The sequence below is a fragment of the Cryptococcus neoformans genome, assembly GCF_000091045.1.
Source record: "Cryptococcus neoformans var. neoformans JEC21 chromosome 8 sequence".
NCBI lineage: Eukaryota > Fungi > Basidiomycota > Tremellomycetes > Tremellales > Cryptococcaceae > Cryptococcus > Cryptococcus deneoformans.
Genome location: NC_006693.1, coordinates 668299 through 692691, shown reverse-complemented (window position 1 = coordinate 692691; position 24393 = coordinate 668299). Strand labels below are relative to the sequence as shown.

At 50.8% G+C, this 24393-nt stretch overlaps 13 protein-coding genes across 13 annotated transcripts in view; 6 read left to right on the top strand and 7 right to left on the bottom strand.

Annotated features, from left to right (window-relative positions):
• Positions 1–273: 273 nt before the first annotated feature.
• Positions 274–2710, top strand: CNH01570 (conserved hypothetical protein). The gene is made up of 8 exons (XM_572338.1): positions 274–1479; positions 1533–1643; positions 1698–1753; positions 1813–1854; positions 1904–2019; positions 2074–2110; positions 2159–2221; positions 2280–2710. The coding sequence occupies exons 1-8, from the start codon at positions 455–457 to the stop codon at positions 2534–2536; spliced, it is 1707 nt and encodes a 568-aa protein (XP_572338.1). The 5' UTR covers positions 274–454; the 3' UTR covers positions 2537–2710.
• On the bottom strand, positions 2686–4626 carry CNH01575 (hypothetical protein). The gene is made up of 3 exons (XM_024658693.1): positions 3445–4626; positions 2997–3368; positions 2686–2906 (listed from the first exon to the last, which is right to left on the bottom strand). Exons 1-3 carry the CDS (start codon positions 4609–4611, stop codon positions 2817–2819), a joined length of 1629 nt encoding a protein of 542 aa, XP_024514608.1. The 5' UTR covers positions 4612–4626; the 3' UTR covers positions 2686–2816.
• A 240-nt stretch (positions 4627–4866) lies between these two features.
• CNH01580 (conserved hypothetical protein) lies at positions 4867–6119 on the bottom strand. Its single transcript, XM_024657662.1, has 7 exons — positions 6026–6119; positions 5869–5968; positions 5802–5817; positions 5651–5742; positions 5222–5597; positions 5043–5159; positions 4867–4985 (listed from the first exon to the last, which is right to left on the bottom strand). The coding sequence occupies exons 1-7, from the start codon at positions 6116–6118 to the stop codon at positions 4907–4909; spliced, it is 873 nt and encodes a 290-aa protein (XP_024513339.1). The 5' UTR covers position 6119; the 3' UTR covers positions 4867–4906.
• A 105-nt stretch (positions 6120–6224) lies between these two features.
• CNH01590 (phosphotyrosyl phosphatase activator, putative) lies at positions 6225–7716 on the top strand. Its single transcript, XM_572340.2, has 5 exons — positions 6225–6464; positions 6517–6788; positions 6851–7047; positions 7104–7502; positions 7556–7716. The coding sequence occupies exons 1-5, from the start codon at positions 6282–6284 to the stop codon at positions 7651–7653; spliced, it is 1149 nt and encodes a 382-aa protein (XP_572340.1). The 5' UTR covers positions 6225–6281; the 3' UTR covers positions 7654–7716.
• On the bottom strand, positions 7705–9885 carry CNH01595 (hypothetical protein). The gene is made up of 4 exons (XM_572585.2): positions 8892–9885; positions 8619–8827; positions 8487–8553; positions 7705–8433 (listed from the first exon to the last, which is right to left on the bottom strand). Exons 1-4 carry the CDS (start codon positions 9809–9811, stop codon positions 7746–7748), a joined length of 1884 nt encoding a protein of 627 aa, XP_572585.2. The 5' UTR covers positions 9812–9885; the 3' UTR covers positions 7705–7745.
• Positions 9886–10022: 137 nt separating this feature from the next.
• On the bottom strand, positions 10023–11384 carry CNH01600 (expressed protein). Its single transcript, XM_024657663.1, has 3 exons — positions 11039–11384; positions 10800–10985; positions 10023–10424 (listed from the first exon to the last, which is right to left on the bottom strand). The coding sequence occupies exons 1-3, from the start codon at positions 11366–11368 to the stop codon at positions 10071–10073; spliced, it is 870 nt and encodes a 289-aa protein (XP_024513434.1). The 5' UTR covers positions 11369–11384; the 3' UTR covers positions 10023–10070.
• A 156-nt stretch (positions 11385–11540) lies between these two features.
• On the top strand, positions 11541–12224 carry CNH01605 (hypothetical protein). Its single transcript, XM_024658691.1, has one exon. It carries the CDS (start codon positions 11630–11632, stop codon positions 12125–12127), a length of 498 nt encoding a protein of 165 aa, XP_024514607.1. The 5' UTR covers positions 11541–11629; the 3' UTR covers positions 12128–12224.
• On the bottom strand, positions 12186–15226 carry CNH01610 (expressed protein). Its single transcript, XM_024657664.1, has 9 exons — positions 14370–15226; positions 14182–14318; positions 14031–14130; positions 13596–13955; positions 13347–13545; positions 13162–13289; positions 12757–13109; positions 12457–12683; positions 12186–12397 (listed from the first exon to the last, which is right to left on the bottom strand). Exons 1-9 carry the CDS (start codon positions 15063–15065, stop codon positions 12276–12278), a joined length of 2322 nt encoding a protein of 773 aa, XP_024513433.1. The 5' UTR covers positions 15066–15226; the 3' UTR covers positions 12186–12275.
• Positions 15227–15382: 156 nt separating this feature from the next.
• CNH01620 (imidazoleglycerol-phosphate dehydratase, putative) lies at positions 15383–16443 on the top strand. Its single transcript, XM_572341.2, has 5 exons — positions 15383–15631; positions 15702–15887; positions 15950–16034; positions 16085–16184; positions 16249–16443. Exons 1-5 carry the CDS (start codon positions 15497–15499, stop codon positions 16349–16351), a joined length of 609 nt encoding a protein of 202 aa, XP_572341.1. The 5' UTR covers positions 15383–15496; the 3' UTR covers positions 16352–16443.
• Positions 16373–17483, bottom strand: CNH01630 (hypothetical protein). The gene is made up of 5 exons (XM_572342.2): positions 17399–17483; positions 17113–17346; positions 17028–17075; positions 16838–16977; positions 16373–16780 (listed from the first exon to the last, which is right to left on the bottom strand). Exons 1-5 carry the CDS (start codon positions 17445–17447, stop codon positions 16559–16561), a joined length of 693 nt encoding a protein of 230 aa, XP_572342.1. The 5' UTR covers positions 17448–17483; the 3' UTR covers positions 16373–16558.
• A 345-nt stretch (positions 17484–17828) lies between these two features.
• CNH01640 (ATPase, putative) lies at positions 17829–21453 on the top strand. The gene is made up of 6 exons (XM_572343.2): positions 17829–18233; positions 18283–19057; positions 19111–20088; positions 20141–20439; positions 20511–20612; positions 20670–21453. The coding sequence occupies exons 1-6, from the start codon at positions 18158–18160 to the stop codon at positions 21374–21376; spliced, it is 2937 nt and encodes a 978-aa protein (XP_572343.2). The 5' UTR covers positions 17829–18157; the 3' UTR covers positions 21377–21453.
• CNH01650 (expressed protein) lies at positions 21435–23812 on the bottom strand. The gene is made up of 6 exons (XM_572344.2): positions 23450–23812; positions 23259–23394; positions 23118–23209; positions 22257–23071; positions 21698–22195; positions 21435–21639 (listed from the first exon to the last, which is right to left on the bottom strand). The coding sequence occupies exons 1-6, from the start codon at positions 23793–23795 to the stop codon at positions 21496–21498; spliced, it is 2031 nt and encodes a 676-aa protein (XP_572344.2). The 5' UTR covers positions 23796–23812; the 3' UTR covers positions 21435–21495.
• A 173-nt stretch (positions 23813–23985) lies between these two features.
• Positions 23986–24393, top strand: part of CNH01660 (small monomeric GTPase, putative) — a 1377-nt gene continuing 969 nt past the window's right edge. The window contains exon 1 of the mRNA XM_024657665.1: positions 23986–24333. Within this exon, the coding sequence (XP_024513340.1) occupies positions 24257–24333 (77 nt within the window). The 5' untranslated portion in view covers positions 23986–24256. The remainder of the gene's footprint in view (positions 24334–24393) is intronic.

Genomic DNA, 24393 nt, shown 5'->3' with positions numbered 1-24393 from the left:
CAACTGTTTATAGATAGTCACGCCAATCATGACATTCGATGAATGATCAGTAAGAACCTTCTCATTGGAAGAGGAGCATAAATAAAAGAGGTGACTGAACGAAGGAAAAAATCAAGTGATCCTAATCGATTTAAGGCACCCAGAAGGCTGAGGAACAAGAAGCGGAGGCCGAAACGCGTCGCCGCTCGCTGCCGAGGCGATAGAGGGAAAAATGAAATCACATCAAGCGTGCATGTCTTGGCCGGGATAAGGATCAAAGCCAAAAAGGTTTTATTTTCCTTGTCTACCCACCAAGCTATCCCTCTCTCCTTTCTCCTTCCCTTCCATCAATCACAGCTCCGTCCCTCTGGTTCGTGTACGTTCGTATACTGTCCTTTCTATACACCACCACATACCCGAAAAGACATTCCTTCGATTTTGAGATCACTATCAACTGCCAGGGCCATCAACGAGGATGCCTTCACAGTCACCCTCTCCCTTTCCAGAAACATCGCTTGGCGCATCGTCACAACCCGTCGACTCGGCAAATAATTTGCAGTGGTCTTCCGCCCCTCCACCTCTTCCCCCTCGCCCGCCTCCAGGTGCCCATAGAAAGCCAGTTCCTGCTTTGCGCAATGACGACCTGCATGGACAACCACTCCAGCGCCATTCTATGTCTCCTCCTCCTGTACCATCTCGACCTGCTGCCGGTATTGCTGCCCCTCCCGCAACCTTCACGACGGCCTATAACACCGCTGCCCAATCTACTTTGCCGCCTCAGCCACCACCTCCTCGCTTAATCGATGAGAAGAACTCGTCTCAGCCACCTCCTGGGAAAAGAAGAGGCTGCTATCCCTCAACAAGAAGAGGTCGGATTTGGTTCTGGGGTCTTATTGCTCTCATCATTCTCGCTATTGTCATTGTTGTTGCTGTTTGCGCATCTGTTATACCTAAGAACAACTCGTCTTCCGACACAAACTCATCTTCTGACACAAACTCATCGTCTGACACAAATTCATCTCCTGGCAAGTCTTACCACGGTGGACATCCATTATCAATTGCCGAGGGTGGCGTTGACATTGGGCAACCTGGAGACATTGCCGTTTTCGGGAAAAACTCTACCGATCACTTTGTCATGACTACCAATCGATCCATTGTAGTCACGAGGCTTGACCCCGTTGTTTTCCCTGGCAGCATTGGTGCTCATGTCCACCGCGTCCATGGATCGTCCTATTTTACACAAAACCTCACTTCGGCGACTGAGATGCAACGACTTGCAAACTGCACAACCACTGTCGTTCAAGATGATCTGTCGGCATATTGGGTGGCTGGCCTGTATTACCGTTACCCCAATGGCTCGCTGGCGTCTGTACGGTTGGATAGAACTTCACTGTATTACTTTCAGAAGGCACCTACTGGTGTACCCATCTATCCATTTCCAGACAACTACAATATTATTGCCGGTAACCCATACCGTCGAGCAATCAATTATTCAGATCCGTGAGTTAATTTGTTTGCGGCAAACTTGCGATAGTCAGCTAATGAATAACCAGAACGCATATTTCCAAATGGTTTCAGTGTTACCGTGGAGGTGGCAATGATCTCCGTACTTATGGTTTCCCTAAAAGCCCGTGCTCCGACGGCTTGGTTCAGGCTATTCAATTGTAAGTATTTTCATTGTATAGTGCTGTAAATCCGCTGATGGTGTGCTGTTTTAGTCCCAGTTGCTGGGATGGGGTTTATGCCGAGGACGGTGATTATTCCACACATGTCGGTGCGTCTTGTCAACGACAGACATTTTCAGTAGACTCAGATTGATTGACTCAACTCTAGCCTACCCTATTGACAACACCAATGGCTACTATTGCCCAGACGGTGAGCAGTCATGCTACTTTAAAACGTGACTGAGCTAACATGTAGTTAGACTTTCCGAAAAAGTTCATCACCTTGCAGTTTGAGACAGTATTCGCAGTCTATGACTTCCCTTATAATGGGAATGATCAAATCACATGGGTACTCAGCAATGGTGATACCTCTGGTGTACGTCCTGTTATCCTGTAGCCTCTGGCATTATGGAACTAATCCCATACACAGTACGGTATTCATGCCGATTTTATGAATGGCTGGAAGCGTGAGTGTCTTGATCTAGCATATTCTTCTTGATTCTTATCATATGCAGCGGAAACACTTGAAGCCGTATTGAACGACTGTCGATATATGAACGCCACCAGCGAAGATCCAAGTAAGTTGGCACGTTTGACTGGAAAAATGATTCCCGCTCATCCGCTGATCGATCGCAGTCTCTGACGATCCGCCCAACTGCCCGCCTTTGAACAAGTCTATCAATATGGATATCACACACAGCTGTCGTCTGCAGACGCCAATAGTGAACGAGGAAGTTGGGGAACATTCCTTACTTGAATACCTACCAGGTTGCAATGCTCTCTGGTCCGGTAACATATCCAAACCCGCGTGTCCATCTGGACATATCGATGGAGGAGACTTGGATCTAGTATCTCCTTCGGTCTGGTACCGAGAAGAACCCTATATATCATGATCTAAAATAAGAGTTCATGTGAAATGAGAAATTTCAGGAATTTAATGACTTTACCAGATTTATAAATTAATTTGCTCGGATTTATATTTTTAGACAAGTTTAGACGAGTTATATATTTCAGTGCACTTGGCCCGGCGCCCTTTTTGTTGTTTCTATAGTACATACATGCCGAATGCAGCGAACAGTTGTCTTCTGTATCATAACTTTTTTTTCGCTACAAGCTATACACAAAATAGCTCTCTGCTACAGTGGGAAATTGCAGCATCGGAACAACATCCCCTTAACTCATAACTTGCTCGTAACAGATTGTACAGATGGCCGTCCCATCTTTAGGGAAAAAGAGATTGTTGGCAAAATCATTATGACAACGCTGTGAAGAGCGTTGAATTTAGCGTTGGAAAAAAAAAGGAATCCACAGATTGGGGAAAGAAGAGAGAAAAAAGACACAATGGACACGCACCGAGCATACGAAACATTCCTTGTGCCATTTCGCACCCATCGCGTTTATTGCAATGTCTGGTATCGGTAGAGTACAAGCTTTGCATTTAGGCTTATGCAGCCTCAAATGACATCGTTCGCAGTATGGGTGACCTTTATGAATCACAAATTCGTTTGTCTCTCCATCTTCTTCCTGGCCATCAGAGCCACCTTGTTTGCCCTTTTCTGTTCCCGGAGCCGACGATTTGGATGGGTCCAAGAAAGGATCGCCGCATTCGGAGCAGAAAAAGTGCAACTCGTGGTAATACCGCTGTCCCAAGATTTCATCGTCCAGGGTAATGAAGCGAGATTCGACGATTGGAGTCTTGCAATGATGGCAGTGATGGGCAAATTTCTATTTCTCCAAAGATAAGCTACAGTCTGTTGTGACTGGAGATAAGAAAAAAAAAAAAGTCAAGCAGGCGACTTACATCGTGATAGTCCAAGTGGCAATAAGCCTTCCCCTCAAACTCATAACTGCTCACATGCTCCAGTAGTTCCCCACACTCTGCACACATGAAACAATGGGGATGCCATCTTTGGTTCATTGCATTGACAATGCGTCCAATAATCGGAGTTTGGCAACCAGCACATAGAATGGCGCTATTCGGATGAATGTGTGCCTGATGGCGAGGTGGATTTGGGGGACGACTTGAATCGGAAGCAATACGCGGAAGAGTTTTAGTAGAAGCAGAGAAGTCGCCTTCGATATTGATCATCGGCACTGAAAAGCTAATCTCGTCACCCTGCAGCATATCGTCGGCAGTGTCAAAAGACGAGACAGCAATTACGGGCGCACCAGTGAATTGTATGCCCGGAGAGACAGGAAGAGCAGAGACTTTTTTCGACTTTGGAGTCGCTTCAGACACCATATTGTTTCCTTCATCGTCAGGGGATACCGCGGAAGAGCTGTCGGAATCGCCAATGTTTATAACAGGGAGCTGAGGACATTTCGCTGGGGTATATGTGTCTATGGTTTTTTGCGTAGTAACATCGGGTATGATAATGGCTGGCGGTTGCTGGGGCAAATAGGGGTGAGGCACAGCTTGCGGTGAATGTGAGCCGGCAGATGAATTGCCACTTTTGGGTAGACCAATCAGCGTCTCTTCACACTCTTCATTCACAATTGACGGCTGCTTCCTCCCAGCACCTCGCCGGACGATGCCTTCCCCTACAGCTAAGGAGGGAGCTACACCTCGGTCCAAGCTTCTTGATGGGTTTACACCCCCCGGGGGTTTCGGCAAAGGTCTTCTAGACGATGGCGAGCTGAAGCTTGTCCGATCGAGTGACTTGACGGACGAGAGTGTATCCGACCTGTCCAGGTCACTTTCGACGGCAGCTGAAACGGGTGCTGATGGCTGAGAAGATTGTGAGGGCGTGAATGGCGAATACTGCGCTGGTGGCGGCGGAGCAGGAAATGGATTTGTGTTGATCGAGAGGGGACTAGGGGCTCCTGGTGGTGGTAAAGGGCGAGCGGGTTGTCCGCCGTGGGTGTAGGAGCGGGCCAGAGAAGGGGAGGGGGAGGGGGGAAGAGGACTTCTGGACCGCAGCGGGGGGACGGGCGGAGGGCCCGGTATGGCGTTCGGACTGGCCATCATGGCGAGTGCTGCGGGGTGCGGGGGAGGGCGGGGGGCGTCGCGGAGGCTGGGGTGGCTGGCCTTTGCGCGGAGGGCGACGTCGCGCGCCCGCCGCCGCTCCTGGAACGTCTGGAACACCGGGGGCTCATACGCCACCTTGGGGACCGGCTGGGGGATCGGGACAGTCGCTGGCGGCGGGCGCTCCATCGCGGACAGTGACGGTTGACTTTCGAAAACAACAATGTCAACATTTTGTTTACAAGCCAACACACAGTTACGTAATCACACTTGCATCGTCTAAGTCTACTTCTACTTTCTACAGCTCCCCGGCCAGTCGCCCCTTCTTCACCTTTTCAAACGCAGCTCGCGGGTTTTCTGTATCAACGTCCGCCCAGCTGCAGCAGTTATTGGAAGATCAGTATACCTTCCGAAACACCACCTCCTCTACTTACTGCGGCATCCTCATGGGCATCGTCTCGGGGTTCAGTTCAGGATATGTAGCGAGAATCAGGCCGCTGACGGCCTTGAAAAGAACAGCATATCCTTCCGAAGTCAAGTGAAGACCGTCGCTACCAATGCCAATCCAGTCAGCTACGAGCAGTCGCGCAATACTAGAACACTCATGACGCACTAGAAATAAGGCGCGAGCTGCTCATCTTTCTCTCCTCCTGCCGCCTCGACAACCGCCGTCCAAAAATCTACCACGGGCACCCCAAGCTCGGCCCCTACCTCCTTGCATCCTTCCGCGTACTGTTTAGTAACCTCTGCGTCCCTGTTTTGCTCTGGTTCAGGTCCCTCACAGCCGAAAGACTTCCATTTTTCGAGCCTAGATTCGATCCACGCGGTTTCGATGATTGGCGGAGGACTGATAAGCACAATCCTGGTTTCCTGAGAATGGTAGGGCGAGGAGGGATCGCGAATAAGATTGACAATGTGTTTGACGTTTGACTTGTACTTGTCAAGAGGGACATGCTGCGGTGAAGAGGGCAAACATGCATCGTTGGCACCTAGTCCGAGAGTCAGTAATAATGTTTTCCATCCCACGAAAGAGTAGAGGTACCCAGCCAGATTGTGATGAGCTTGACCTGTTGTATACCGCCTTGTTCTCGGTCTTTTTTCGTGGCGAAAACTTGTTCAAAGACAGGAATAGCCCTGCGCGGTAGCGCACGGTTAGTGGTCAACTATCAGTAGTCGGGGACGCTATCACCTACCACTCGGAATTGTAGCCTGCAGGAGGTTAGCTATGATCTGAAGCATTGTAATGTACATCAGACGTACCTCCGAAGCCCCTATTGATCACGTCTGCCCTCCTGAGGTAGAATTCGGACATACGTTGCGCGAAAGAGCCAGCGGACCACGCTTGGGTGAGCGAGTCCCCCTTTTAAGACGACGTGAGCGATTACTTGAAATGTTAACCAGCGAAGAATGGACATACGAAGAGCATGACGGCATCGGTGTATGCAGCTACGGACATGACGAATAACGGTATGATCTTGAGCAATACGAGTAACGAGGAGAAAGAAACCATAGATACACAACTAGACTTGGCTGGAACGGCCGGTCACGACATTTATACCGGCCACCACCGACATGAATGATATTATTTGGACATTGCCCTTACTAATCTGCATGTCCTTCTCTCCCATACATCCATTACTTACATCGCTATATCGCATATAGTCCGCAACACCATGTCCGCCCCGGAATCTTCCCCCTCTACATTTTATACAGTCCCCACGAAACACATCCTCTCAAAAGCCCATCTCGCTGCTTTCCAACGGTCAAAAACGCATTCCGACATATTTAATTTCATTGAGGAGCTCAACGAAGATATTGTGGGCAAGAAGCTGACAGAGGCCGGACAGGGTTCGGAGGTTAGCCCAAGTCGTATACTATAATTAAAAGCTAAATCAAAATTGACCCTAGCGAACACGACCTCTCATAAGCATCCTCGATTCCGTCCGCGAAATCGCCGAATCAACACCTCCAGTGGACAATAAACTGTCCCGCTTCGGCAACCCTGCATTCAAAACTTTTTACGACAAAGTAGGAGATGCCTCCCTGGAGCTGCATAAGCGTATACCAGGTTTACCAGAGGAAGCTATCCAAGAGGTAGAAGTTTATTTTAAGGAGTCGTGGGGCAACAAACAACGAGTGGACTATGGAAGCGGTATGGAACTCAACTTCCTCTCTTGGCTGTGAGTCCTATAATCCGTGTTTCGCAACTTGACCGAAGAAAAAAGTTCTTATTCCACCACAGTTTATGTCTCGCAAAGCTTGGGGTAGTTACGAAAGAAGACTACCCTTTCCTTGTCTTGGGTGTGTTCTGGAGGTATATTGAAGTTATGCGTTACCTTCAATCTACATATTGGCTTGAACCAGCTGGTTCGCATGGTGTATGGGGTTTGGATGACTACCACTTTCTCCCTTTCCTGTGGGGTAGCGGACAACTCAGAAGTAAGTGTGATATGGACACCAAATCGCCCTCCGATCAACTCTAAACATTGCATTAGATCACAAGTACCTTCGACCTAAAGCCATTCACGACCCAGAAATCCTTGGCGAATTTTCCAAAGACTACATGTATCTCTCGTGCATAGAGTTTATCAACTCCATCAAAACAGCATCTTTACGCTGGCATTCTCCCATGCTCGATGATATTTCCGCTGTCAAAACGTGGGAAAAGGTCAATCAAGGGATGAAGAAAATGTTTGTTGCCGAGGTCTTGGGTAAACTACCCGTCATGCAGCACGCCCTGTTTGGGAGCTTATTGCCTTTCCCAACGCCAGAGGAGGATCCCGAGCTGAAAAGGGCCCTTGAAGAAGAAGACGGTCAGTCGGCGACAGATATGCATGGTCATATACATGACCCGTCAGAAAAAGGCTGGAGCATGGATTGTTGTGGCATTCCAGGTATGTTTCATCTGACCATCCATGCCATCGCTCGTCGACTAACGGTCATCCAGTTCCTTCAGCATTCGCGGCCGCTCAAGATGCCAATAGCCATAAGGGCGTTCCGACTTTGGGTAACCGACCTGGTATCAAGCCTATCCCATTCGACTAGACCAACTGCAGAATGAAAGCAAATGTGCCCTTATGTAAAATTAAATTAATTATCACTGCATTTACTAATCCATGTATATATTATGCTTGGTATTATGAGCCTTTGGCTGCAATTTTTTCCACCCATCTCTGCACCGACTCCCATACTTGATCGACATCAACTGTTCTTTCAATACCCAATACTTCGTATTGATGACCCATCTCGTAAGCCATGTGTTGGAAATGGTAATTTCCCTTTACGCCACCAACCTGGAGCTCTACAATGGCCGAGGAGCCGGGGGGAAGGAATAATGACAATCCCAGGGCTCCGCCATGAGAACTGATAAGGACTGTTGCGTGGCCCACCATGCTTACTTGATTCTCGATTGTTTGCACTGAAGGGTCCATCTGCGCGAAACGCACTGGCAGGGGTAAGTCGTCCGACTCAATGCTATCGGGTGAAGACAACGTCCACGACTCGGGAGTATCTCTCGCGTCCTCGAAAACGCATCCAGGCGTCCCAAACACAGAAGAAGGTTGGTCACACATCGTTCGCAAGCCGTCCTTGAGACGGGTCACAAGTTCCTTTTCATTATTAATATGTCTGACGTCTCTCCAGGATGACCAGTCATTATGTTCTTTGGCATAATGATCAAGTTTGGCACGGGATAACCAAAGAACATTGATGGGTCGACGAGTTTGCGAGAGCGTACTCGCTGATGAAACTGACGGCGGAAGAAGACCAAATAAATGACGGTAATAGTGGGAGGCCGCCCATGTTATAGTTGACGCACACGAATAGCTACAATGGTACGCAGGATTAGCTATGGATGAAGCTTTAAGCATCACACACACCTCTTTCCAACGCCCATTGCAGATAATAAAGACGCCCCCGCCCCTACACTATGTATAGCGTTTGTCACTATCACCAGGTCAGCAAGTATCTCTTGCAATAAAGGCGAAGTAGACATAGAAATAATTACTCACGACACTCTCCTTCTTGCCAGGGGTCCAAACTCAACCTCCTCGGCGCCCACGCTCCAACACGATCCCATAATGGAGTGAAATGATTGCCATCCATACTGTACCCCTCTGTGAAAACAAGTTGCACACGACTATTCACAAGGGCGGGAGCAGTACGGGCGGCAATGAACAAGGTCACCAGTGTCGTAATCAAGTCTTCCGCAACGTGAAAGCTAAGTTTGTAAAGTCAGCCTAGCATATCCAATGGCGGTCCCGTTGTCAGGTCATGCAACGTACGGATTCCATTGATCTTGCCTTCCAATAAGTACAGTAGTTCTCTCTATTCTTTCTTTACAAATAGCTCTCTCATCTTCCATATCCACTGATTCCATTTGAGCCCCTAAGAACTTTTCCCGACCCATATCGACATTGAGCTTGACACCCTTGTCGGTGATTTTGCATCCGACAGCTCGATATTTTCGGGATTCATCTGGGATGGTGCGCAGATTGGTAGAGACACAAGGTGCTGCAGGATACGGCCACCAATTGGTGAAATCGTTATCTTGCACCGGGTTACAGCTGATTCTCGTGGCTGGCACTTGTTCTCCGGATGCCACGTCCCAACTGGCAGACATGTTCAAAGTGTTCAAAGCCTCAAAGGCATCTCCTTCTCCTGGAGGTACGCAATAGGCAAGCTCAGAGGAATGGTAGCCTTCCACAAGTCCCCGTCCCAGTTGGTCATTACATGTATCCAGTCCTTTGGCAGCTACCTCTTTCTCGGCCAGCTCCCAAAAGGCCAACATCGATTTGATGGGAAAACTGTCTCGAAAGAACGTACCAGGCTGGCCAGCTGATGGGTTGAGATGGGACAGTACCTTTTCGGCGGAGGCTGTTGCTGCCTTGTAGGCTTCATCGGCTTCCCAGGCTTTGTACCCCGTAAACTTCTCCCGGAATTTGACGGTGTATTTCGAGTTGGGAAACGCGCCTACGACGACATAATGGAATATTATCAGTCCGCCCGTTACTGCCAATGCGTATTTTATAATGTGAATAGGTGTAAGGCGGGATTTGGTGGGGCGTAAAGGGTATGGGGGACCAGGAAGTGGGTTCGAAGATGGCCAAGGTAGTAATGTGCGGAGGGATTGACGTGGTGGTTCGCTATGGGGAGGAGGATATGTATTTTCTGAGGACGGAAGTGGCTGATATGCGGCGACCATTGCGGTTTTGTTGTGCTATTGACTGGTATAGTAGAGTATAGAGGGATGTAACATTATGTAGCATGAATTGAAAATATACGACAACAGATTGAGAGTAAACGCAAGGTACTACTTGAGGAGCAGTACTTCGTTACCGTTTAAGGGACATATAGCTGCGGCAAGGTGTACAATCACTGCGATCTGCGGATCCGTTGCACAAAGTAGATCTTATCAATTCATAAATTCATGCTTCATGCAGTGACTATGTTTGCTCAGCATCTCATGTTCTAGCCTCCCTCTCCTTTCTCCTTTGCCTCTTCTCTCGTGTCTTCTGTCCCTGAGTCTCCTTTTCTAACAACGCACTTTCCTCATCCATGAACTCCCACACCGTCCTCTCGATACTAGGCTTGGTCGATTCGCGAGTACGTTGACCGAACGCACCCTCTTCGCCGATTCCGGCATCAAATCGCTGCTCCTCCAGACGTTCTGCCGCGGTGGAGGGATGAGCCTCGTGGGCCAGATCAAGTTCTCGAGCGAGGGCAGGATCGTGTTGCCTTGTTCGAGGGCTGATGGGTGTACGGACGCCCAAAAGAGGTTCCATGCCTTCCAAGAAAGCTGTTTGTAGAGGAAGAGACTACAAGTCTGTCAGCATCATTTTGATTGCTGGTACGACAATAATAGAGGGTAATCAAAAGTATCAGCAAAATAAAGCAAGTTGGAACCATGTAGGTGTCTTAAAGACTAATCGTAATAAATCATCTGTAGAAAGATGGTTTCAAATATCAGATGTCAACTTACCTATCGTGGGCAAAGCAACAAGCAAAAAAGCAATGAAGTCAGCAGCAATTCTTTAACGACGTTGCATTACAAGATAGGAGATGTGCGTTTTCAGAAAGTGAAGAAAAAAGAGTAACCATATGTTTGAGTCTTCAGAACGAAGGTTATGTCATAGGTTTTTTCATCCGAGTGAAGTATTGTGGGCCAGAAAATAAAGAGAACGGACACTCACTCTTCGTTTATATTCAGTCTCAATCTCCTTCAGTTTCTGGATTGCTTCCACTCGAGCTTTGCTGATGTTGTACTTGACAGAGAGTTCGGCGACAGACTGTCCTCGCTGAAGATCGGCGAAGACTTGATCTTGGATATGATTGGAGAGTGGTGGAGGAGGTCTGAAAGAAGGGTTGCTGGGGTAAGGCTGTGATACCAGTCAGTGCGGTTCCTTTGCAGCAACCAAAAAAGCATACGTACAACATTGCCTCCGAGCCACTTGGCCTTCTGGCCCTTTTGCGGGACTCTGAACTGCTCCCCCTCATATCTCAACCAATCTCTGTAGAAGATCCTGCCTTCCCTCTTTTCCAAGCCCGACCTGGTCGCCGGTGTTGAAGGGTCAAGAGTGAGCGCAGAAAGCTCATCAACAGGGGCGGACTGCTCAGACTGCTCTGCCGCGAGCGGTTCTTGAGGCTCCTGAGCTTCCGTTGCATAGAAGCGAGCAGCAACAGCTCTACGACATGCTGTAACAGTGACCTGGAGTGGTAATCTGGACGGGCCAGCGATGTTCGAGAAAGAAAGAAGAGACATTTTTGAATATGGAATGAAATGATCCGTTAAGAAGGAATTTCTGGGATGTCTCCTTACGGCTTTTCGGGGTTTCAAGCTGTGCCTGGGGCGTGTAATCAGTGTGGCAATGTGATTTTACGTAATGGCACGTGTCAGAGACTCGTCTTCTACGTCTTCCTCCTGGATTTTCCGCAAAAGTCGAAAGCAAGTTGGTTGCAAGTGGAATACCACACGTCTGCCCTCCTGCCAACAAAGAACCAACACAGATCCGCGCACCTCGCAATGTCCCGTCTAGGATCACTCCCTGCAAATCTCTGCGCCCACCTCCAAAACACATCGCGCAGCTTCCATCCGAGAGCCTGCATCCCATACACAAACTCTGCTCTTGCAATCTCAAACATTCTTCTTCGCTCGGGTCTTGTATCAAATATTTCCCTTGGTTCCCCAGCGGGCCCAGATCCAGCATCATTCAACACACTCCCTGTTCCCGCAAAGAAGCTCTGGATAGGACTCAAACACCGTGACGGGCAACCGGTGTTGAGAAGGATGAACCTCGTTTCGAAGCCCAGCTTCAGGGTGGTTGTCAGCAAGGAGGAGTTGGGGAGGTTATTGGTTGGAAAGAGGGCAAGGAATGTCCCGGGGGTAGGGATCGGAGAGATTCTCATTGTCAAGACACCGGAAGATAGGAGAGAAGGGAGGTCAAACGCCGAGAGGTATATGGAGGGATGGGAGGCGTTTAGGGCGGGACTTGGAGGGGAAGTGATCTGCAGGGTAGCGTAGATTGGCAGTTGATGGGTTCAGGAGCTGCGAGAAGGACGGATAGGTGTAGATTACGACATGCCATGCTATATTAATCATTACACTAAACGGATACAAGGTAATGTGTCTCGCAAAAAGCCCAAGATGTCCATCGCAAACGCTTCAACTCTTAACCCCCCTTGGCGACTTTTTCTGCCTCTCGCATAAGATCGTTGAGGCGCGCAAAGTGCGACTTTTCGCTTTCCTTTGCTACCTGTACGCCTGTCTGGTAACCTTCTTGCCTGTAGAATTCTACTCGCGGCGTATCAGCGGCCGAGTGCAGCGATCCAAAGTCCGGGACACACACTTACCCTTGAGCCGTCTCGCAAACCACATGCCCAACACGACCTGCCCGACCCCGTCGTCTCTATCCTTCCCACCAAGCATTTTTGATATATCTCTTCCAGTCTCCAACTGCCTAAGCATACGCTCGCGCCCTCCGTAATGGTGTGTACTTGTCGTAAAGGCAAAAATGAGAAGGCGCAAAATGTTATTATTTGACCTTTGACTGATTTCGTACGCTGTAGATAGCTTTTTCCTGTAGAATTTAAAAAAAAAAAAAAAAAAGGATGAGCAAACGTTTTGCATGGAGTGAAAAGATGGAGACCCACTTTGAGTTTACACGGTTATCATCCGTCAAGCTCGCAAGAAAATATCCAGCAGCACTGAACATTGCGCTACTACTTCCCTTACATTTTTCTGCCAATGCATTCACCTCGTCTTGCCCTTCCGCATTCTTCTCCAAGCCCTCCAGTTTATTCTGTACTGCCAGCAAACCAACTTGCGCGATCAAGCTGAGCTCGCTTCCGGAATTGATGAGATCTCTGCAAGCTTTGTAATACCGTATAGCAGAGGAGGTGAGCCCGAGATGATGGGCATGCTGGGCAAAGGTGAGACATAGATGGGGTGAGAGAGGATGGAAAAGGTTGTGGTCATGAAGCTGTTCTACAGTCTCATACAACAGCTGTTGTAAATGCTTTAGTCCCACACTTTTTGAGATGATCGACGGGACTTACTTGACGTCCTTCGGCAAAGCAGCTGCGGTATATCATAGCTGTAGCTTGCTCGATCATGACTTCTCCTTTGATGCTTATTACTTGCTTCCTCAAGGCCATGGCTTGTGCCAGACCATGGACGCTCGAGACTAACGTACTCAAATCAGATTATTCCTGCTCGTTTTGAGAGAGAACTGATAACTCACATCCACTGTCCCACATGTCTTCTGTCCTCGCAACACCCTCTGTCTCTCTCAAGACTCTTGGGTGTACAATACTCTTACATGTCGCATTAGAACCCGTGAAATCTCTTCGGCCGACGACGGTTGTCAGATAAGTGAGCATATAAAGGATATTGGGAGGTGTCGTTTGTACTTGAAGAGGACGGCTATTCGGTATATGCAGCTGCCAACAACATGATCAATTTCCAGTCTTCCCATCCCATTGAAACATACTGTGATGACGCCCCCATTGGCCCGCAATTCACTAAACACTTTTTTGTCGGCAGTCTCGTCCATCAACGCATACGCTCGTTTCATAATCTCCTTTGCCACGCTGTCGTTCCCTATCCTACCTTCCCATAGCGCCCTGAGTATCAGATAATGAATATTCAAACAAGCAAGCCAGGTTCGTTCCTCCTTTTGACCTGAAAGCAAGTCCGTAGGTGGGTTACTGTCAGACCAACCAATAGACGAGGCAAACTCTGCGAGCGCAGTAGGAACGAGTTCCCATCGTCGGTGGACAAAGGTTATGCGAGCCTTGATGAGCAAAGCGAGCTGAACAATCATCTGATGGTTATTTTTGCGAGCTTCATTCTTGTGTTACTTGTCAGCAAGGGCCGTTTTGTAAATGCAGCGATACGCCGCCACAATGGAAAGAAGAATACGCACGAGGAATTCAGTTGCGATATTCAGGAAATCTGCTGGCCCTGTGCTCTCAACGTACTCCAAGTATAAAAGGCATAGCGAATACCGGTGCACGGCATTATCCCTGAGAGTATAAGCGACATGCAGCAAGATACGATGAAAAGTCAAAGCTCACCTGCTTGCCGCCAAAGCTGTCTGTACCAATTTTTTCCCCAAATTGAACTTTTTCTGCATAAATGCTAGCCGAGCGTTGATGAGCTCTAATTCAAGTCTCATAGGTGTCAATGATGACTGCCGCTGGGCTATGAAGAACTATACGGACCGTCAGCCAACGAAACTGACCGGGTGCGCATATATACTTACAGCTTGTCCCACGATATCCTGCATGTCATCCATTAACCGCTGACAGTCCACCTGAACGCCTTGAATTTTTTCTTTGCCTTTACTCTTGCTTTGCAGGATCTGCTGCGCCATGTACACTTTTATGCCGACGACACCAAACTCGAGGCTGAACGCCACCCTTTCCTTATCGGAAAGACTGTTAATGTTCAGCCCCGCTCGAAGCAGATCAAGTGCGTAGAGCTGAAGACCGAGAGCTTTGGCAAATGCCTGAGGGTCATGGCTGAAGCGATTTGATTGCGAGCTCTGTGGGGTCGAAGAATAAGAGTAAAGCTTGATGATGGAGTAGCCTGATGTACGATCGGTTGATATCTCGGTAGGTACGAATGCCTGCTGAAGGTGGACATGAGATGTCTGATGGGCGACTTGGGCAGAGTGATAGAGAAGGGCTGCGATTGGTATACAAGCAGCTTGTGGGGGTGGTTGTTGGTTAAGACGGCGTCCGGCGACTGGACTCTGTGTCTGGCCAGTCGCAGCCGGCTCAAACATCTCTGGAGAGATCTTGCGCCTTTTCATTGGCCCTAGGCCCTCAGCCGAATGGAACCGCAATCTCCTATCCGGGGCAACCGCAGCCAAGGGGGAGGACGCCACTATGGTGTCGCTTGAGGGAGGGTTGTTCCGGGACGATATGGTGGCTGAAGGGCGGGGTAATGTGGACATGGCGGGTGACGGCCGGGGAGCGGGAAGGAAGAAGGATGATGTAAGATGGGCGGGTGGTTGAAAGTCGAGAAATGAACGATGGGGAGATGGCTGGGATGCTTCGGAGGGACGGTGCCCGTGTATAGGCGGAATGGAACTTTTGATTTGGTTAATAACTATCAACAACAACAAACGCGATAGTGGCAAAAGTTGACGTGTTTATTAACGCGAAGATGGAAGAAGGCTCGAGGGCGGCGGGGGGATCCGCCTGATGCCACGCTATGTCCACGTGGACGTTCCTGAATTGATCTTTTTTTTTTTTTACCATCTCGATAACTTTATAACGAAACACTCGACTCGGCCACTCAGCTCACTTGCATTATCCATTTTCATTCCTGCATTCATAGATTTTTTATTTATTTATTTCAAACCATCACACCATCCCGCCCAACATGTCTGAACGCATTGCTTCTGTTGAAAGGACCACGAGCGAGACGCATATCTCTTGCACTATCGACCTCGACCACATCCCAGGTGTCACCGAGCAGAAAATCAATGTCAGCACTGGTATCGGGTTCCTTGACCATGTACGTGCCGCACCGCTTTTTTTTTTCTCGCTTTTTTTGGGAGTACAAGCTAATAGAGAAACGGATCCAGATGTTTACAGCGCTCGCAAAGCACGGCGGCATGTCTCTCCAACTGCAGTGCAAGGGCGACCTTCACATTGACGACCACCACACGGCGGAAGACTGCGCTTTGGCTCTTGGCGAAGCGTTTAAAAAGGCGCTTGGAGAGAGGAAGGGAATCAAGCGATATGGATATGCTTATGCTCCCCTTGATGAGGTGAGCAGGCTACCCGGTTTACGCCAACGGTTTTTGCTCAGTGTTGCTCACCCGACGTATAGTCGCTTTCAAGGGCTGTGATTGACATTTCTTCCCGGCCGTACTTTATGTGCCACCTTCCCTTCACTCGGGAAAAGGTTGGAGATTGTATGTAGCCCACCGAGAGAGGGGGTTTCGTGGCTGACTATATGCGGTAGTATCGACGGAAATGGTGTCTCACCTTCTTCAGTCGTTTGCCTTTGCCGCCGGTGTAACCCTTCACATTGACTCGATCCGAGGAGAAAACAACCACCACATGTGAGCTCGCCTGTTTTACCAAAGAGAAGAAAAATGGATAGCATGCTAATGTCTGGGATGTTAGCGCCGAGTCTGCCTTCAAGGCGCTCGCTCTGGCTATCCGAATGGCGATCAGCAGAACCGGCGGCGATGACGTTCCTAGTACCAAGGGTGTCCTTGCTTTATAATAATAGTAATAATAATAATAACTATTCATATCATACATTCGGTCTTTGGTGGTATGTCTGCTCCAAATGGGTATGTATCATTATCGCGCGATGGTTTGCATTATGCATTTTTTTTGATTATTCAGATAATAGTCGTATCGAAAGGTACACCCCCGAGTATCGTGGCATCGCGAGAGATTGGACCTCTTGCTGTAGACATGGATCCATCTAATATGTTGTTCTGGTTGCGGACTCCTCGCCGCCGCTGGCGTCCAATTCTAGGGCTTCATCCTCTGTCAGTTCTCGGAAAGGCGTCGCGGATCGCTGCGAGACGGGGATGGGATGGGTCTCGGGGGATGAGGGACATGAGGCACTAGCAGGAGTGGAAGCGGCAGATTCATCGGTGGTGGTGGGCGGAAAAGTGGGACGCTTGGCGTAGTATCTCCCGGCCTTGTACTCGGGGGTAAGTGTATGGCAGCGGCGACTAGCGGAGGGAAAACGACCTACCTGGAGGAGGATGAGCCCGGTGAGCATGAGTGCGGTCATGATGTTACCAGTAGCGAGGTCGCTCACGGCCGTCGTCAAGGCGGGGTATAGCGGGTGGTCAACGAGGTTGACGGGCAAGGGGCTCGGAATCATGGTGACGGCTTTTGCTGTCAGCCGTGACGTGCAGAGCGGCTTGGAGCTGCACACTCACCAGGGTAGACCTCGCTCAGTTGGTAATAGGCGATGGACGCGACAAGGACTAGACATGAGCGAGACTCTGTGGATGGAAAACGTACCAAGACTTCCGCCGTCGAACAGAACCTCCCCGCTGCTTCCGCGGTACCCCTTGATGGACCGGCCGCCAGCACTGAGCAGCAGAACAAGCCCGACGGCGATATACACCCACCCCAGTCCATTTGGAGCCGACGCCAGCAGGGAGTAGTATTTGATGGAGTGGCTGATGGCCTCGGTCGTGACGGGCGATCGCCAGAGAACGTTGTGGTCGGCAATCCAGTGGGTAAACGTTGTCCCTGCGCACACGGGTCAGCTGGGCGGCACGGGCGGCTGCGGCGGGGCACGGACCGAGCAGGAAGCTGGTGGACACTGTGACGAGCATCGTTCTCCAGACCATGGTGCGTGGATGTCGATGCTGGGACAGAGACGAGAGATGCGGTGAGTTACGCGCGTTGAGGGGTGTCCCGATCAGAGACTCGGGGTGTCCCGATCCGGGTGTCCCGATCCAGGGACTTGTGAGCGAAATATCGTGCATCTGATTCCACCGTTGCCATTCGTCTCCCGATGCGGCGTGTCTCAGCCCCCCCCCTCCGCCAGCGCCTGCTGCCCCCCCGCCGCCTGCTCTCCCGCTCCCCCGCCCCCGCCCGCACGCTGCAGACGACCTCGGCCATCGCCTTCCCCCGCTCGCCGACGCCCCGGCGCACATTTGCCGCCGCCTCCAGCCCGTCACAGCCGCCCCCACCCTCCCCCCCGCCCCCTCCCGACGCCCCCCCCGCAGCAACAGGGCGCGACCTCCTCTCGTATGCCACCGCGGTCGTCCCCCCCTCGCCGCCAGCCAGCGCCATTCCACCCGACCTGCAGCCCGCCCTCACCCACCTCGCCACCGCCTTCCTCCCCCGCAACCAGCACCTCGCCCCAGACCCCGCCACCTCGCCCTTCACCCATGTCATCTCCTTCCCCCCGGGCGCCCATGGCCGCGCCCAGACCGATCCGGCGAGGGAAGAAGAGGACAGCGAGCCCGCGCCGGAGAATGTGATTGCGCTCGCGTCCCCGTTCGAAGGCGGCGACGTCTACGTGCAAGAGGCGGTGCAGGCGCTGGCGAACGAGATGGAGGCAGACGTCGTGAGGCTGGATCTGGTCATGGGCGTGGCGCTGGACGGCATGGCGGCCCCTCTCGGTGTCTGTGAGTACTTCTTCCGTCGCTGTGACCGCGGCTGCTGACCGTCCGCCAGTTGGGCCGCCCGCGCTCGCCCACTCGCTCAACCCCCTGTACCAGGCTGCGCCGTCTCCCTTCCCCAACCTCCGCAAAGAGTCTCGAGAAGCGGACGATCAGGAAGAAGGGATGGGCCTTGGTTTTACCAGTATGCCCGTCGCCGTCCTCGGCGGCGGAGGTCTGCCCATGCCCCAGATGGGCCACATGGGCCAGCAAGAGGAAGACTTTGTCGCCGGGCGCGCCAACGAAGAATGGATCGCCTTCTTCTCCCGCATCATCAATGCCGAGACAGCCGAGGCCGGCAAGAAGCGGATCGTTGTGCTGGAATCCCCGCTCGCCATGTCGAAAACGTTCCCCGTTTGGTGGCCATCGCTTGTCGAAGCCGTGCAAAGACGGAGACGAGGTCTGATCACCCCTGGCAGGAAGAAGATGATTCCCAAAAACGGAAGCGCTGAACCCTCCCTCGTCCACCCTACATCCATTGTTCTCCAATGTACACCTTCGCCCCTCCTCCCCCACACGTCGCCGTCGATGTTTGCCCCCACCGAGAAGGAGGACCACGAGCTTGCCGCCGAGGAGCATGTTGAAGACGTGGACGAGCAAGAAGAGGCGACACACGCAGCCATCTCTGCATTGGAAGACAAGTTTAGGAGCATGGGCTTCAATGTCCATCATCACGTAGAGGTGGTGAAGCCCAGGTCTGGAGCCAAGCTATGGTGGGGGAACGAAGAGAGTGATCCTGCGGGCAGAAGAGAAGGTGATCAGTCTCGGCTGAAAGCGATTCTTGGAAAAGGGCAAGTTTTTCTCCTACATTCGTTGAGAGTTCCATCTGACTCTTGTTATACAGCCTGTCCTCGGTCCTTCCGCCTTTTGATGGCCAATCAAGTGACTCTGGCAACCAGTCCCGTAACCCTCTTCAGCGCCTCCTCATGAGCCGGATGGGCCATGTCAATCGCTCAGAACAAAACGAGTCCAGTGGTGCTCCATTGGTGTGGAAAGCTTTCCCCATCGTGCCTCTGCATCGCAACTTTGACGCCGAAAAGGAGTCACGCACACTCCGTCGGAGAATTTATTCCGCTGCGTTGATTACCCGCGCCGTCTATCAGCTCGGCGGTGAACTTCAAGACCCACTTGAAATCCTAAAATTGAGCGAATCGACCGGCAGACCGTTGACACGCAAAACGGGTCCGAGCAGTGTGAGCAAAGGCTGGGGCAACGCGGTGGTATCATGGTCAGATGCTTTACATATCGCGAGTATTGCCGTTGGCCGAGCTGTGCAGAATGGGCAGGTGGATGGAGGCGGGGCGACAGTTCATTGGGCGGACATTATCGCAGCAAGACAAGCTGCCGTTGAGGAAAAGACGATGACCGCGGATCAGATATCAAAACACATCCCAGCCGCGCTCAAGAGGGACGGCGCCGGCCCGGCGGCCAAGGGGGCGAAGAAGGAGGAAGCCCAGCAGGTTGTAGACCCCGTGGTGGAGAATCTTCGGAAAGACAAGAAACTTTCGCAGCACGAAAAGCGGCTGCTAAACTGTATCGTTGACCCTTCCAAACTCGCATCCACCACCTTTCGAGACGTCCATCTTCCCGAAAAGACGATTGATGGTATCCGGTCCATGATCTCGCTTCCCCTGCTGTTCCCAGAAGCTTTCCGGGGCGGTGTGCTGAAAGATCATGCCACCACTGGCGCTTTGCTCTTTGGTCCTCCCGGTACGGGTAAAACCCTCCTTGCGAGAGCAGTGGCGGCCGAAAGCGGAGCGAGGATGCTCGCCATCCAGCCAAGCGATGTGAATGATATGTATGTCGGAGAAGGCGAAAAACTGTAAGTCGTACACCCCCCCCCTGACCTTGTATTTACGTCGTTTGTTGGCTAGTGTCAAAGCGGTCTTTTCCCTCGCTCGTCGCCTCTCGCCCTGTGTCGTGTTCTTGGACGAAGTCGATGCGCTCTTTGGAGCCCGTATATCCCGCGGATCGTCTGGAAGCATGTCACATAACCTCATTCTCACCGAGTTCATGCAGGAAATGGACGGTCTGAGCTCGGCGATCGCCAATAAGGATAAGAGGGTGGTCGTCATCGGCGCGACCAACAGACCATTCGATCTGGATGACGCTGTCATGAGAAGATTACCGAGGAGGTTACTCGTAGACCTTCCCGGTGTAGAGGATAGAAAAGGTGTGTGCAAATCTTGTAACATCGCACATGCCATTAGATAAACCACTGACCCCCTTTTTTTTTTCCCGAAGCGATCCTCGAAATTCTGCTGAGAGGAGAGCAGCTGGGTGAAGATGTTCATCTTGATCAGATAGCCAAGGAAACGGATGGGTTCTCTGGTTCAGACTTGAAGCGTATGTCTTTTTTTTTCTAGTTTCTCGGATTGTGTATTGATCAAATGTTTCCTCCAGATTTGTGCGTCAGCGCCGCCCTTTCAGCAGTCAAGGATACCGTCAGCGTCCCTTGGCGCCACCTTTCACCTTCATCCGTGGTCTCTTCATCTTTGGGATCTGAAGAACGGCCGCGAACACCTTTACCTGGCGGTGACGGAAGAGGAAGAGGTGGTGGTGGTGGTGGTCTTGGGAATGAAGTTTTGGTCATGGCCCCCACAGAGGGCGGCGGCGGCGGAGGCGGCGGTAGGAAGAAGGTGAGGGTGAAGAAGGAAAAGGCGTCGGCTACTGCCTCGTATGGAGAAGAATCCATCTCGTCTGCCGCGCGTGAAGAGTCTGAAAGCCCTGATGAAGAGCAAGAGCAGTTGGGTGTCGGTGAAGTGCCCGAGCAAGTTGAAGAAGAGCAGCTGTTGAGTGCCGACCGCACGCGTGACGCCTCGCCTAGTGAAGACGCCCCGGAACCTGCAAAGCCACCACCCATTGAGGAGGAACAGACCGTACCAAAGCGTGTATTGATGCACAAGCATTTCAAGACCGCCCTCGAGGAAATTCGGCCGTCTGCATCAGAAGAGGGCAGTTTGCCCGAGTTGCGGAAATGGGCAGAGCAATTCGGCGAGGGCGGTAAGAGGAGAGGGAAGAAGAGTGGGTTTGGCAAAGGTTTTGGTTTTTCAGATGAGCCGGTGCGAGATAGGGATACGGGATACGGAAAGGTTAGGCAAGATGATTAGATTAAGGGGGCGGAGACCCATGTTACAGCATCACATTTCATTTTACAATGTTCGCATGATGCATTTGCTGCATAGAATAAGTTTTTGTTTTGCTTCTAGCCCTCTATTATTGTCCATCATTATAATCTACTTTTCAACTTGTCAACGTCATTTTGCAAGGCGTCCAGCCTTTGCTCTCGTTTCTCAATCAACTTTTCGAGCCCTTCAGAAGCTGCTAGGGGTTTTGCAAGTACTTGCGTTTGAAGGACGGTGTCCAAACGAGTCTACCAAGATCAATCAGCAAACACACACACACCCAAATAAAAACGGCTCTGTACGTACTTCCAAATCGCCCTTCAACATCCCAGTCACCCTATTCCAGTCCCTCCAGAACTTTCTCTGTGCCCCCGCCCAAAATTTCTGGCCCAGTGCCAAAGATCCGACAATACTCAGCAGCCCGAGACCACCAGCTGTTCCGGCCGAAAGGATTTCTATCGGGGGCACATACGCAGCCCAGCTCAAGCTAGCACCTAATAACGCCGTTGAATAAGTCGTCAGCAGGGCCCTTTGGGCTGAAAGCTGCAAACGCGGGATAGACTGGGTAACAAGTTGGTTTCGTCGGGTGAGTATGGGTGAAAGGAGAGTGGTGGGTGTTAAAGGTGGGATGGAGAGTGAGAGCGTGGAGAGGTGATTGGCAAGCAGAGGGGAAGTGAATGGATGAGGGTGCGGGAAGGATTGAGTCGGTGAAGTGCTGGTATGTGATAGTTGGCGGATAATCTGGTCGGAAGACGACGACAGGGAAGATTGGAGGTGTGATAATTGACCGGATTCAAAGACCATCTGGGCGCCCAACATTTAGCCATCAGCTGGAGCTAGAAGGATATGTAATGATGCGACTCACCTGTCGTTCCAGATCAACAGCAAATCGGCTACCGACAAATCCTCCCAATTCCAACGCAACATCATCTACCCTCAATCTACCCAAGAGCCCCAACCAACTCAGCCTCCCTTGGAAACTAGTCTCAATTTGACGTTTGATCTTTTCCATTTCATATTTGACTTCGCCTTCCACCAAAGCACCGTCCACTCCTCTTGTCGCGACACTCATGTGCTTGGCTTTGGCTGCACCTTCATGAGCGGCACGACGAAGTTTAGAAACGGTATGGCTTGCAGCACGCGCAACGTCCCTGTCAGAAAGGATAACGTTGGAAATGTGCATAAGAGCGAGGCTCGCGACCTGTTTAGCTGTTGAGAGCTGCGGCGAGGCGCGGTTGGACAAGGTTTGATGAAGGGTTGATTGCAAAGGGCCTACGTGAGACTGAATAAACTCGCGCTGGAATACTTCAAAAGCTTCAGCCTTTGTTTCCGATGACGCAGCCTTGCTCAGTCCGCCGGAAAGAGCCTCAAGAGCCATTAGTGCCTTTTCAGCTTGAACGAAGGAAACCTTGAGGGCTGCTGGATCATAGTGGACGTCATCTAAAGGCTCAATTGTGATCTGTTTCAATTGCTCGCGCAGTGTGTGTTCGATGGAAGATTGTGAAACACCAGAAGGTAAATGTCCATTCACGACAAAGTGGATGGGGGAACGAGCGAGAAGATGAGGCAGGATGGGCGAGAGTTGAGGAGTAGATGTGAGTCGGATCGGATCAAGGACAACAATCAGCGCATCAGTCGAGAGAAGAGTTGAAATGACCGGTTCCGTCTCAAGGTTTCGAACTATAGATTCTCAGCTAATACTCATAGCTGGATAAAAGAAACCCACTATTGACTTCGACAACATCGTACCCCGTAGCTTGAAGCCATGAAGAGGACAGAGACAATGACTGCGGTTCGCGGTTGAGTCGCTCACCTTGACTAACATATTATGAGTTGTAGAATTCCTTATCAAACACAATCCACACACCTGATTTCAAAAACATCAATGTTTGCATCCTGATGTCTGCTGACGAGTGCTTGTCTGGTGGTGGCCGAGTCTGCCAGAGGATCTTGAAGGAGAGCTGAGACAACATCTCGGGGAGCAGCAGCGGTATCGCCAACCACTTGATTGCATGTGTCAGCCATTACAGATAACCAAAAAGAAATATGATCGCTCACCTGCTATTCTTCCCCTGCGCTTGACAGCCAAATCCTCCATGGACCTCCTGACTCTCTTCGCCCATGAGCCATCTCCTCCAATTTCGTTTTCCAACAGGACAATGAGCTCCTGAAGTACAGGAAGAATGGTTGTGGCTCCCTCTACCGGCGTTGCTCTCTTCGAGGCTGCGATGACCGGTACCGGATCCGCGTCAAGCCTTGCAGTTACAGTGGAGGCATAAGTTCTTGCTGGTAATAGAAAGGCTAGCCTGTAAAGTGGCCGTTGTGTGCGATGGGCGGCTGCTATGAGTGTCCGCCTGCGTGTTGATGATCTTACCACAGAAGCTGCGTGGCTTGCGAGGGACATGGCTTCCGCGTGGAAATATATGAGTAGAGCTACTTCTTGGCTACCTCACTACTAATCTCGGGGGGAAAGAGGAGAGTGAAAGATTATGTAATAATCATTTTACGTAAGTGTATGTACGCGTCTGGTGTCTGACGCCTGGCGCAACAAGTCAACAAGCACAAATAATAAAGACAGTCGCTGACTTCTACCCACTGTAACTCCACCGCAGTCCCTATACACCTTCATATACGCCACTCTTATCGTATTTAATCACTCTCTCTCACCATATACCCCCCTAACTACCAAAAGCGTCTTGTCTATCTTGCCCTAGTCGCCCATTCGACAGCCACGCTCGGTCCTTCTCCACAGTACAAAGACCCCAGCCACACCAGAAGATAATCCAGCCACTCAAGCCAAACTCCATTCATTTATATTTCAATTTACAACTTCAGTTTAAACCTACTTTCAGTACCTCAGCAGATATGGCCGATCAAGGATACATGTCGTCTGGTTCTGGCAGTGGCCGTGCTTCTGGTGGAGAGGGGAGTGACAGAAACTCGTGCGCATCAAAACTTGAACTCTGAAGTTACTGAGTGTACTAACGCAGGTATTATGTGCA

Bases quoted from the DNA above. Each gene is read 5' to 3' on its own strand.
- CNH01570 (XM_572338.1), top strand. From the start codon at position 455: ATGCCTTCACAGTCACCCTCTCCCTTTCCAGAAACATCGCTTGGCGCA. The intron at 2,111-2,158 runs GTGAGTGTCTTG...TATCATATGCAG, and splicing joins TTTTATGAATGGCTGGAAGC to CGGAAACACTTGAAGCCGTA. The intron at 2,222-2,279 runs GTAAGTTGGCAC...GATCGATCGCAG, and splicing joins CGCCACCAGCGAAGATCCAA to TCTCTGACGATCCGCCCAAC.
- CNH01575 (XM_024658693.1), bottom strand. From the start codon at position 4,611: ATGATGGCCAGTCCGAACGCCATACCGGGCCCTCCGCCCGTCCCCCCG. The intron at 3,369-3,444 runs GTAAGTCGCCTG...TTGGAGAAATAG, and splicing joins GCCACTTGGACTATCACGAT to AAATTTGCCCATCACTGCCA. The intron at 2,907-2,996 runs GTGCGTGTCCAT...CGCTCTTCACAG, and splicing joins AGGAATGTTTCGTATGCTCG to CGTTGTCATAATGATTTTGC.
- CNH01610 (XM_024657664.1), bottom strand. From the start codon at position 15,065: ATGTCCACATTACCCCGCCCTTCAGCCACCATATCGTCCCGGAACAAC. The intron at 14,131-14,181 runs GTGAGCTTTGAC...TTATACTCTCAG, and splicing joins ACAGCTTTGGCGGCAAGCAG to GGATAATGCCGTGCACCGGT. The intron at 13,546-13,595 runs GTATGTTTCAAT...TGTTGTTGGCAG, and splicing joins CCAATGGGGGCGTCATCACA to CTGCATATACCGAATAGCCG.
- CNH01605 (XM_024658691.1), top strand. From the start codon at position 11,630: ATGTCCCGTCTAGGATCACTCCCTGCAAATCTCTGCGCCCACCTCCAA.
- CNH01620 (XM_572341.2), top strand. From the start codon at position 15,497: ATGTCTGAACGCATTGCTTCTGTTGAAAGGACCACGAGCGAGACGCAT. The intron at 16,035-16,084 runs GTATGTAGCCCA...TATATGCGGTAG, and splicing joins TCGGGAAAAGGTTGGAGATT to TATCGACGGAAATGGTGTCT. The intron at 16,185-16,248 runs GTGAGCTCGCCT...CTGGGATGTTAG, and splicing joins GGAGAAAACAACCACCACAT to CGCCGAGTCTGCCTTCAAGG.
- CNH01595 (XM_572585.2), bottom strand. From the start codon at position 9,811: ATGGTCGCCGCATATCAGCCACTTCCGTCCTCAGAAAATACATATCCT. The intron at 8,828-8,891 runs GTACGTTGCATG...TTACAAACTTAG, and splicing joins AGGCAAGATCAATGGAATCC to CTTTCACGTTGCGGAAGACT. The intron at 8,554-8,618 runs GTGAGTAATTAT...ACCTGGTGATAG, and splicing joins CTGGCAAGAAGGAGAGTGTC to TGACAAACGCTATACATAGT.
- CNH01580 (XM_024657662.1), bottom strand. From the start codon at position 6,118: ATGGTTTCTTTCTCCTCGTTACTCGTATTGCTCAAGATCATACCGTTA. The intron at 5,969-6,025 runs GTATGTCCATTC...TCGTCTTAAAAG, and splicing joins CCGATGCCGTCATGCTCTTC to GGGGACTCGCTCACCCAAGC. The intron at 5,160-5,221 runs GTGCGTCATGAG...TGGCATTGGTAG, and splicing joins CAGCTCGCGCCTTATTTCTA to CGACGGTCTTCACTTGACTT.
- CNH01590 (XM_572340.2), top strand. From the start codon at position 6,282: ATGTCCGCCCCGGAATCTTCCCCCTCTACATTTTATACAGTCCCCACG. The intron at 6,789-6,850 runs GTGAGTCCTATA...ATTCCACCACAG, and splicing joins CTCAACTTCCTCTCTTGGCT to TTTATGTCTCGCAAAGCTTG. The intron at 7,048-7,103 runs GTAAGTGTGATA...ACATTGCATTAG, and splicing joins GGGTAGCGGACAACTCAGAA to ATCACAAGTACCTTCGACCT.
- CNH01650 (XM_572344.2), bottom strand. From the start codon at position 23,795: ATGTCCCTCGCAAGCCACGCAGCTTCTGTGGTAAGATCATCAACACGC. The intron at 23,395-23,449 runs GTGAGCGATCAT...CATGCAATCAAG, and splicing joins GCGCAGGGGAAGAATAGCAG to TGGTTGGCGATACCGCTGCT. The intron at 23,072-23,117 runs GTGGGTTTCTTT...GAGAATCTATAG, and splicing joins CGATGTTGTCGAAGTCAATA to TTCGAAACCTTGAGACGGAA.
- CNH01600 (XM_024657663.1), bottom strand. From the start codon at position 11,368: ATGTCTCTTCTTTCTTTCTCGAACATCGCTGGCCCGTCCAGATTACCA. The intron at 10,986-11,038 runs GTACGTATGCTT...CTGGTATCACAG, and splicing joins AGTGGCTCGGAGGCAATGTT to CCTTACCCCAGCAACCCTTC. The intron at 10,425-10,799 runs GTGAGTGTCCGT...ACAGACTTGTAG, and splicing joins AGACTGAATATAAACGAAGA to TCTCTTCCTCTACAAACAGC.
- CNH01630 (XM_572342.2), bottom strand. From the start codon at position 17,447: ATGGTCTGGAGAACGATGCTCGTCACAGTGTCCACCAGCTTCCTGCTC. The intron at 16,978-17,027 runs GTGAGTGTGCAG...TGACAGCAAAAG, and splicing joins ACTGAGCGAGGTCTACCCTG to CCGTCACCATGATTCCGAGC. The intron at 16,781-16,837 runs GTAGGTCGTTTT...CCCGAGTACAAG, and splicing joins CCGGGCTCATCCTCCTCCAG to GCCGGGAGATACTACGCCAA.
- CNH01640 (XM_572343.2), top strand. From the start codon at position 18,158: ATGGAGGCAGACGTCGTGAGGCTGGATCTGGTCATGGGCGTGGCGCTG. The intron at 19,058-19,110 runs GCAAGTTTTTCT...CTTGTTATACAG, and splicing joins AAAGCGATTCTTGGAAAAGG to CCTGTCCTCGGTCCTTCCGC. The intron at 20,440-20,510 runs GTGTGTGCAAAT...TTTTTCCCGAAG, and splicing joins CGGTGTAGAGGATAGAAAAG to CGATCCTCGAAATTCTGCTG.